Raw genomic sequence first — 10,700 nt, 5'->3', positions numbered from 1 at the left:
GGGCTCCGTTGGGGGGGAGCTGGGCTCCGTTGGGGAGGCGCTGGGCTCCGTTGGGGAGGCGCGGGGCTCCGTTGGCGGGGCGCGGGGCTCCGTTGGCGGGGCGCAGCACCCCTCCAAGACAATGGTAGGGGAAACACTGCACTCTGTCAGTAGTGTAAAGTAGATTTACTCAAGTCACTATACTTAAGTACGATTTTTGAGGTACTTGTACTCTACTTAAGTATTTCTATTTTATGCTACTTTATACTTCTACGCCACTATATTTCAGAAGCCTATCATTTTTATTCCACTACATTTATTTAACGAAATGAGTTACTAGTTACTTTAAATATTAGGATTAGTAGCTGTTACAAAATATAAAAAAACTAAAGCATAAACTATAATATATAACTATAGGTTCAGAAATGTAGCAGTGGTATATAAAGTAATTAAATTAGCTCCACATCTACCAGCACTCATGATAAGTTAATGCATGAATAATAATAATCCAGTAAATTAATATGTATGATTGTGAAATGGGACATTCCCACAACAAGTGCTTTTCCTTCGGCTGCTTTTAAGAAAAATGTGATGCCAATACTTTTTGAATACTTCACTGTCACAACTAAAATGTTGTACGGCGATACCTTGACTTCAAATACCAGTTGCTGAACATTACACATTTCTAAAATTCAAGATTTGTATTTATTTTTAAGCTGCTTTTCATGCACACTCAAATCAATCCTCTAAAAAAAAGTACACACACATCTCCGGACGTACGTGTAAGGTCAGACAGCCAACCACAATGATTACATCTTAGTGAAGCATGCTTATTGGCTCCCGTACACTGAAAAGATTAACTCATTAGCTTTGGAAATTTGCCATTGAAAGCATATTCACTATTTGAGCAATACATTTTTTCAATTGACTTTGGTACCCATCCCAGCTTGTGATTATATTTGCTCTACCTCTGTGGTGTGTTAGAGAAATTACATTAGAAACTGCAAAGAAAGCATTATCTCTACTTACTCCAGCTCTGACTGTCAACAACGTCAAGACGTGTGTCATACAATGGAGTTATTGTCTGTGGGTAGTGGGCACACACACCCTTCAGTGTCACACAGTAAATCAGCTTATGCTCACAGAAAAATATGTGGAAGATATATTGTTGCCCTGTGCCATCACCATTTTCTGCTTAATGAGTTATTTCCAATAACTTTCTGGTAAGCTATATATTATAAGTGGAGCTTTTGCACCATTCAGATCCATTAGCAGAAAAATGGCAGTGTTAGTCGACTAAGAGACTAAAACACGCTAGTTAGTTACACAATCACATTTAAAACGTGTTGATACTTTGACAGGCATACTACTGTAACAACATTAGCAATACACTACATTAATCACGTACATCATCGTACAAAATAATGCTAACACATCAGAGATATTTACATAATGTAAAAAACAAGCAAAAAATTCAAAAAACAAGCTAAAAAGATTACTTAAAAAGATAGTCACTACTCATTGGCTCAGTGATCAGATGTGTTCAACAACTATGGAGTTCTGAGGCAATAAGGAAGTGGGACATGTTGGGATAATCACACATATCCTGGGTTTTGTTGAACATGACTTCCCTTGTCGTTGAACCTACGGACTTATCTGAACTTCCTCCGAGCTCCGCATGTGAAAACAATGACTCCCTTTCATTGCATTAGTTCGTCCGCACCATTTTTAGATTTCCAGTCACAAGAACTTAGTTGACTTTTTGTTTACCACCGTCTCAAAGGATTAATCATAAAATCAGTCCTTTACAACGTTAGCTGAGTGGAAATGAGTGTAGAAAACTGCCTGGTTGGACTTTGTCGAGGAGATAGAGGAGGGATAGACATTTGTGGTTGTAGTAAATGTCATGGGAATAATAAGATGGAGTGTTATGAAATATGTTACTAAATCCCACTCAGGATGGATTATAAAATGTATTTAGCAATCTGTGGAAAAAATTATCGGGTACAATAATTAGGTCAGAATTCGGTCTGTTTCTGACAAAATATCTGATATGATAGAATATGACATTCCCATCAACATCAACCTCAGCTGTGCTTTATTATAAGGGCTGAATGCTACGTGCTAAAACAAGATGGTAAACATTTTAGTTAGCGTTGTCACTGTGACAATGTTGCCATGCTAGTGTTAGCATTTAGCGAGCCTCACTGAACTGCTAGCATGGCCGTTTGTCTTGTTTTCTTCGTGTTTATTTTGACCACACTGTTAAATTTGACATGTTCCTCAGATCCCGGGCCCGGGTACCTCTCTGACAGCAGTGGACTCGGGGCTCTTGGCGGCTCTCCTGCCGGGACAAGTGTCCCTCTCTTTGTTCCTGTCTTCTCCTGACGGAGACACGGTGGTGGGCACCGGGGTTATCCTGCCCTACTCCAGCTCTGGTATTTTTTTCTATTTTCTAAATTATTTGTATTCAATTCTATTTCTAGGATTACAAGTAATAAAAAAGTCAAGAACGTGAATAAATTATAGAAAATTAAAAAAAATACTTTTTGATTGGGATGTCCACATCCACATCCATCAAAAAGTGTTTCTTTTTTTTGTAATTTTCTATTATTTATTCATCATTAACTCCTCCAAAAAATATAGTTTATTTAATAATAACACTGAATATGTGAATCATAACAGTGATTGACAGCTGATAGGAATAATATGATTGTTAATAGTATGATATTAATTTAGACAAACATCGACGAGACAGTTAATTAATATACTTATTGCAGCAGTCTGCATAGATTTGGTACCCATGCTGGTCTAAGAGTGAGGCAAACTCATTCAGTTATTGTTCAGTTAAAATTCATTAAATTAAGTCTGCCACCTTATATATTTATATTTAAGGCTTTACTGATGTGCCACAACAATGTCACCAAATGTTATTGAGTTAAAATAAATATTGTGGCTTTCCAAGTTAACATTAATTGTAATGCTGTCAAAATTATCGCGTTAACGGCGGTAATTAATTTTTTGAATTAATTGCGTTAAAATATTTAACGCATTTAACGCATGAGCAGAATGGCCCGGCCCATACATCCCACCAGTGGCAGCGCTGGGTTAGGCTACAGCCATACCAAGAAATGGCTTAGCCCCACCATGAAAAATGATGTTAAAGTAAGCAAAATAAAGTCCGCCAACTCGCGCCGAGTAAATTGCACAGACAGCAGTTAGTAAGATTGATTTCAGTAGCCACTTGTCTGGAAATACCGAAGACTAGAAACGGCTTTCAAAACTTTTGTCACGTAGTGATCGTCTTCTCAATAGAATCAAGATAGCAGAGTGATAGCGGCGTGGTGTTGTTGCAGGAAGTCCAGACGGAGAATACTTTTGCTGTAGTACATCTCTATATACATCGATACAACATTACGTGTTGATAGAAATCAACACGTAATGAAATAAGACCCCACGGTTTGATGATTGATAGGTGTGTGGATTGTCTTTCATTTTGACACACAGAACAATGTTATAATAAACATACATACATACTGTATGTTAAATGGATATATCCGCCTTCTTTCATTTATCTTTCCATTCCCACAATAATATACATAAAGAAATGGCATATTTTGGACATAGTTCGAATGGTGATTAATCATGATTAATTAATTTTTAAGCTGTGATTAATCTGATTAAAATGTTTAATCGTTTGACAGCCCTAATTAATTGATATGACTGCGATTAAATCAGCATATACTTCTGCCAGGGGATGCCACCCCTCAAAATCTCCTGCCACCCCATGAATAGTTTTCTAGATCCGCCCCTGATACAAGGCAATGCGTACAAGGCAAGGTGTGTATAATGCAAATCGTTTTTGGGCTCTTTTGATACATTTGGTGTGGCATTAAAAACATTGTTAGAAATACCTAAACCTTGCCATAAACTACAGGAACCCTGATCTGATACAATCATGAGAAAATGCAGACAGGCTAAACTCTGTGTTGTCTGGGATTTTGAGTAAGGAACAACATCGATTGTGCCTGGTTGCTCATGTGCCTTCTCGTGTTGATTCACCCTGAATGCTCCCGACCTGGCAGAGTGCCACTAGAGGAAGTGTTTTTGTCTTCTGTTGACCTGACATGCCCGATACAGCCTTTAATACTGAATCTGTTCTCTTTCAGATCCTTTACCTGGAGCCTGTAACACAGAGTTCACCCTGGACATCGACCCAAACGTCTACATCCACTACAACCTCTACGAGACCGAGATACGCTTCGCACCAGCCAACTTAGGAAACGAGAGGTAACACACTTGTTTCTCAACTTCCTGTTCAGCCTGCAGCAACATCTGCAAGACCTATCCACTGTTCATCTACTGAAGATCTTGTGATGTGTCTCTGTCACACACACACAGCCTCCCCTCCTCCGCTTTAGCTAACAGTACCAGCGTTTTTTCTAAAGATTGTCTGCCTGTTTTTCGTACCAACAACGTTAAGCAGCAGATAAACAGAGGAATTGTTATCTTGTTGGATCATTTCCTGTTGTGTCAGTACCTTACAGTCTGAAGCAGCTCTTCTTTTGGAACACCACATTTAGTTTTGAATGGTTTGGCTAGCTTGCAGTTAAACTTGTTTGACGTGTCTGACTGGTGTGATGTGTTATTATATCAGATGAGGTTTCCACATGATCAACATCACAACCATATATCACAACACCCCAGCTGTGTTACATTTTTGTTAACAGTTATTTAACCATGAATAAATGACTCATTGAGATCAAGGTTTCTGTATGAAACACCTCTTCTGTCACATGTGTGGTTCACACAGTGGGACGTTGAACCACAGACTTTTTAGAAAGCAAGATGTTGCATAAGAACAACATGAAGTGAAGTTTCAGTTTTAGTGTGCTCCCACTTGTTTCTCACACTCCCTCTTCAGCGTGCTAGTTAAACAACATTTTAACATAAATATCATTGACTTTATTTATAAGAGACATTTTTTATTATAGCTCAGGATATTGTGAGTTTTAAGAAATACTTCCTACTCACAGAGTTAAGAGTCTTTCTCCTTATATCATATATTTAAAGGGGCCCTATATTACTCTTTGGGGTTCTTTAACACATTGGCTATGGGGCGATACATCTCTCAGTGGTTGACCAATCACAACAGAGCCTTGAAAAAAAACCGTTAGCAAACAGGAATCAGATTAGTCCTGACGGTGCTTTTTCTCCATCAGGGGGGAAACTCCTTCCCCCTGTGACATCTCCACAGAAGCCACCACGCGCTGGCGGTTACAGTATGACATCTACCAGTACTTCCTGCCTGAGAACGACCTATCAGAGCGCAGCCTGTTCACCGGCATCCAGGCCGTGGCCGACATCCAGGGCATGATGGAGAACGGCAGACTGGTAAGACACCAAAAGCACCATCAGTGGTTCTATTTAGTATTTACCTGCTAAATATGAATAATAATAATAATAAGGAACACCCCTCGTCTTTCTGCAGGTCATGACCCTGTTATCATCAGATATGAGCATGGTGGTGTTCACCTCCATCCCTGGTCAGGGTGTGGTCTACTCCGTGGTGGTCAGAGACCCTCTGCTGAACACCTCCGCCTCCTACGTCCCCTCACACACCTACGCCTGCAGCTTTGTTTCCACCTTGGACGGATGTCAGACACTCGGTGAGCTGACACACTGGAAATTCCTCTATAATTCCATTGCATCAACAAAATATATCGTGAAAATCTTCAAATCAGGTCGATTTATTCCTAATTATTTTGACAAGGGAACAATCTTGTGATCCATCAATGTTATTTTCCGTATTTTTTAATCATGGGATCCGTCAGTTTAAATAACATTATGCATGAAACATTGAAAATTAGTTTTCAGCCTGTCTCTTGATATTATGAACATCTTAAAATCAGCCAATCGATTCATAAAACAACTTTTAAAAAGGAAATAATCTTGTGATACACGAATACATTTTGCTTAACTAATCAGAAAGAATGCTGTTATTGACAAATGAAAATGTACCATTGAACATTTAATACATTTTTAGGGAAGATTTCCACAAAGGTGTTCTTTACCATCGCTGGTATGGCCGGCCTGTTCATCTGCTTCTTTGGGCATCGGTTCTTCAAATGTGGTGAGTGGTTTGACATCCCTTAATGCGATTCATTTCTGTGTAATCCCAATATACATATTACATTTTCAAGTATAGCATTAATTTTCCAGGAGACAACAATTTCCCCTCTTACTAACGCAAAGTGAATATATACTTTGTTTGTGTAGTATCTTTGTCATCTAACAAAACATGGAGGAATGTGTAACTGAAGGTTTCCACCTCATTTATCACGTCATTATTAAGCCTGGGAAAACGCTTTCTCTAAAGTAAAATATCTATTTCCCTCCTATTTTCGGCTCTTTCAGTCCACTTTAGGGTCAACAGAATAGATTAGCGGGGTCAGAGGTCATGTTTGCAAGTCTTAAACTTCCTCGTAGGGACGTAAAAACGACTGGTAGTGCTGACACTAATGAAGGTAACGATGTGTTTCCTCTGGTCCCCTGTCATGGCGTTGTATCCCCTTTGAGCATGGAGCAGATATTGTAATAAACTGACTTTTTTTATCCAGATTGAAACCACATGTTTACCATACACTGTTAAGATCGTGATGGTTTTTAACTCTATATCTTATATTGAATTATATATTCAATGTTTTCACCACCTTTAAACCTACCACCAAAGATTTCACTATTGTTAGGATTGAGGGACCCCTAGAGGCTGAAAAAGGTTTTGCCAGTATTAGAATAAAAAAGCGAATCTGGCCTGGCCGGCCTCTCACGTGATGCAGAAACGTATTTGTTCCAAACTGAACCGTGACCTGGCTCTGCTGCCGGCTGTAGAACTGGAGGAGACAGAGTGATGGGATATGATTCAGCAGCACCTTGTGAATAAACATCATGTCTGTACTGCTTCTTCAGTCTGTATTTAATCACTCTCCTTTTCTGCTTCCTGTCATGCAGAGTTGTTTTGCATGGGATTCAGCTTTGCGACATTCTTCTTCTTTGTGCTGGTCACGAGGACGACAGGACTGGAGTACGACAGTGAGTTTCTTTCTCCACTTCGATCAATTCCAATCTCTTCCTGCGATGAAATGTCAAAATGTGAACGTCCTCTGTGCGCAGTGTGTCTCGCCGTGTCAGCGGTGATCGGCGTGGTGGGGGGGGTCCTGCTGGTGATGAGCTGGTGGCGTTTCGGTTCAGTCATGGCCTGCATCGTGGTGGTGGGACTGATGCTCGGCTTCCTCATCGCCTCCACCGTCCTCTTCACTCCCCTCGGTGGGTCAGATGCTCCCGAAACATGACAAGCAACTTTTTTTATAGTTTCAGTGGCTCTAATGCACACACACACATATACACCCCCACACACAATATCCAAATATATGTAACTCTTATTTAATAAGACAGCATTTAAAAAAAAGAAAAAAAAAAGACTAAATGTAATCCTTTAATCCATATTTGTTGGTGTTTGTCTTTAAAATGATGCCTTTAACAGCCTTAAAGTACCTTAAAGTTTCTAATCAGTAATCACTGACACAAAGTTTAAATATAAAATATATTTAGTGTATTTGTGTTTTTTCTCAGGTGACCTGGATGTGTTCAGGCGCTCGGACGCAGTTTTCTGGGTGACGTTCTGCTGCATCATGCTCATCGTCCCGCTCTTTTTCGTGCGTTGGCCCAGAGAGGTGACACATTTTTTTATTTCACTACAGCATGTGTGAAAATAAGCTCTTTACTCCCGCATCTACTAGTGGAAGTTCTAAGAATTACTTGGTGTTGGGTAAAGTAAGAAAATATAATAATCGTATAATGATACTCAAACTTTAGCGGGAATAAAAAAGACAATTATATTGAAATTAGATTACCAGGAAACAGATGTATTATTCATGTCATTAGTTCTATGTTTTGTGTTTCAATTCACTGTGAAAAATAAAAATGACAGACATGAACAGAGAGCTATAAAAAAAGGTTTAAGATGTTGACATTTCAGATTTGTGTTGTGTTGCATCAAATAACTCAATACCTCCTTCTCTTTCTGTTGCTAGGGTAACATCATCACGTGTGGCGTGGTCGGGGCGTACGCTGTAGTTCTGGCCGTCAACGCCTACATCTACACCAGCCTGTCCTACATCAGCCTGAACATCCTCAAACGTTTCCTCAACAACAACTTCAGCGCCGTCTTCACCGACGTACCCTTCCAAGCCGTCGGCGAGTTCTCAGTAAAAGTGTCAGTCACGTATTTAGACTCAATTGTGTTCTGTCTTTAACACCGTCTGTTCTTTTCCTTCCCTCAGACTACATCATGATCACGGCGTGGGTGGTGCTGGGCGTGTCGGGCATGGTCCTGCAGCTGTACCGAGAGCGCTCCCGCCCCTTCTTCCCCCCCAGCCCGTACCTCATGTGGCTGCAGGAACGCGAGCGCCGCAAGACCAACGTCCTGGACCCGAGCCACCACTGCCCCCCCCTGCCCAACCGCCTCCTCGCCCGGGTGCGGCAGCTCACCAAGAGGATGGAGTCGGTGGGAGAAAACACACCTCTGCTCCTGTGATCCCCCAAACACACACATTTCCTGGGATGCATTTTTTACAGCCTGGTAATCTGGAGGAGTATTGTCCCAGATCAGAAAGAATACTGACGCCAAGAGGGATTCTACCACTGACACTCTTCAGATTTCATTTTTAAAATCTAGAGACTGTGACCATTTGTCCTTAATACCACTTTTATTTAACACTTAAATGACATTTTAAAGATCACTGAAACTATTAAAGAAGAACTAAAGAACTCTAGCTGATTGTCTGTAGCTGTCCACGCTTCATGGTGTCTGCTGCTTCTTGCACTAAAGTCACAAACTGCTAACAAAGCGAGGCATTTTATCTCAAGACAGTTTTCTGCTCAATTTTGCATTTGTATATTTAAAAATACACTCTCAGGCCTTTAATTAAGAATACTGTGGTTGATTTGAAAAGAAAAGTATTATATTTATTGATGGGGTCATACAGAAGCAACAAGAAAAAAAGCTGGCAAACTTTTTTATGTATAGGCTAAGCCTTCATGCTGAATGTTGTAGCCTTTTTCTCATGTGTGTTTAAACGGGCAGCTTTGCAGGCCTGCCAGTCTCTTTTTGGAATTTGCACACTGTATTTGACTGTTTTTCTTTTTGTTCAAGCTGTAACGCTACTGGTTGGATATCTGTTCGTCTGTGAATGCTTTTAAATCACCAGCTTTCAGACCTGAATGCACTGAAGAGAAGTGAAACCTTCCACTTGGTCTTTAAGCCTTAGATTAAGATTGTATTTGGTTTCGTGACTATTTTTAAACAAAATCCAAAGCAATAATCACAGATGTTTATGAAAAAAGGTCAATAGGAATTTGTAATTTTAACATGTTTTGATATTTAATAAATGCCTTCCGGTAAAATGAATTAGATCTCGGTGCTGCTATAATGTGAATAGCAAGAAAACGTTGTTGACTTTGTGTAGCAGGGGGAGGGGGGAAAGCACAGCTCCTGAAGCAAATTAGCTAAATAGATTTTAGCCATAATTAATTTAATTATTTACACCTGTGTTTTTCCTCCTGTGTCACTTCAGTGAAAGTCTTTCTCGAATGTTCTCAGTTCAACAGTCACAGCTGATAGCATTTAAGCTAATCAGCTCTTTTGTGGCGCTAACATGAATGACTGTTGACACTCCTCCTCTGCTCTATCCATCCCGTTCAACTTTGAACCCTTCTCTTGCGTTAGGTCATACCCCCCTTCCCATACTATTTTCGGTCAAAATTGACTGGTGTGTTTTGCACAGTGATATATCTGGAACCCCTTAATCCAATTTTGATGGTTGACATCTCATTTGAACAGTCAAAGCAAGTACAATCAAGGGGTAACAGACATGACACCAGGGGTGAATTCCATATTTATATATGAATTTATAATTTAGCAGTAAGTTCAAAGATAGTGCTTACTGTACATTAGTGTATATTATAAAAATGCTTGCCATGTAGGCTGTGTTTACTGGAGATGGAAATGCTTTAGTTGTTGTTGTAACTGAGATTCTTCCCGTTCCAATTATGTATTGATTTGATAAAAGCAAGTCAGTGTTTCATTGTGTATGTTCAACTAAAGTACATGGTCCGGACCCCCCAGTGGGTCCATCAAGTTCAGCATTCACTGCATTCACTGTGATGAATATAAAATAAGACACTGATACTGTTTTCCTCAATGAACATTTAGAGAACAAATAAATATTCAGGGTTCTTCTCACTCAGGGGCTTCTCCCTCTGGAGCCTCTCCCTCAGGGGGCTCTTCCTGGTCTGTTGACTGTTGGTCAGGCTCATAGTCTGGATCGCTGTTGTCTTCCATTTATGAGACATCGTCCTCTATGTCTGGTTCAATCTCCTCTTCATCTGGTTCAAAACATTTGTCCAGAGCCTCTAATCGGTCGCCTACTCATTGTGCCAATGGGTCAAATATAACACAAATATAACTGCATGAGAGACAGTAATGGAGGGGCATTTACTGTGAGAAAGTGAGAGGTTTTTCTTTCTTGAGGGGCACAGAGCTCGCACCTGTGATATTGTATCATACAGCGCAAGAAAGTGAGAGGTTCCCGTATCTTAGAGTACTTTGTTTTGTCTGCAAGGTGTGGGGGGACATGAGCACAAGTGTGTGTGTGTGTGTG

General features: G+C 40.1%; 1 protein-coding gene across 1 annotated transcript in view; it reads left to right on the top strand.

The window, feature by feature from the left end:
- The window catches only part of tm7sf3 (transmembrane 7 superfamily member 3), a 13,265-nt gene extending 3,812 nt beyond the window's left edge, over nt 1–9,453 (top strand). The window contains exons 3-12 of the mRNA XM_010797357.1: nt 2,267–2,417; nt 4,149–4,269; nt 5,202–5,373; nt 5,471–5,648; nt 6,026–6,112; nt 6,991–7,071; nt 7,153–7,305; nt 7,612–7,712; nt 8,073–8,235; nt 8,322–9,453. Coding sequence (XP_010795659.1) covers nt 2,267–2,417; nt 4,149–4,269; nt 5,202–5,373; nt 5,471–5,648; nt 6,026–6,112; nt 6,991–7,071; nt 7,153–7,305; nt 7,612–7,712; nt 8,073–8,235; nt 8,322–8,575 — 1,461 coding nt within the window. The 3' untranslated portion in view covers nt 8,576–9,453. The remainder of the gene's footprint in view (nt 1–2,266; nt 2,418–4,148; nt 4,270–5,201; nt 5,374–5,470; nt 5,649–6,025; nt 6,113–6,990; nt 7,072–7,152; nt 7,306–7,611; nt 7,713–8,072; nt 8,236–8,321) is intronic.
- Nucleotides 9,454–10,700: the final 1,247 nt, after the last annotated feature.

This window comes from Notothenia coriiceps, unplaced genomic scaffold (genome assembly GCF_000735185.1).
Source record: "Notothenia coriiceps isolate Sejong01 unplaced genomic scaffold, NC01 NC01_scaffold00037843, whole genome shotgun sequence".
NCBI classification, from domain to species: domain Eukaryota; kingdom Metazoa; phylum Chordata; class Actinopteri; order Perciformes; family Nototheniidae; genus Notothenia; species Notothenia coriiceps.
This window is presented reverse-complemented; position numbering and strand designations above follow the sequence as displayed.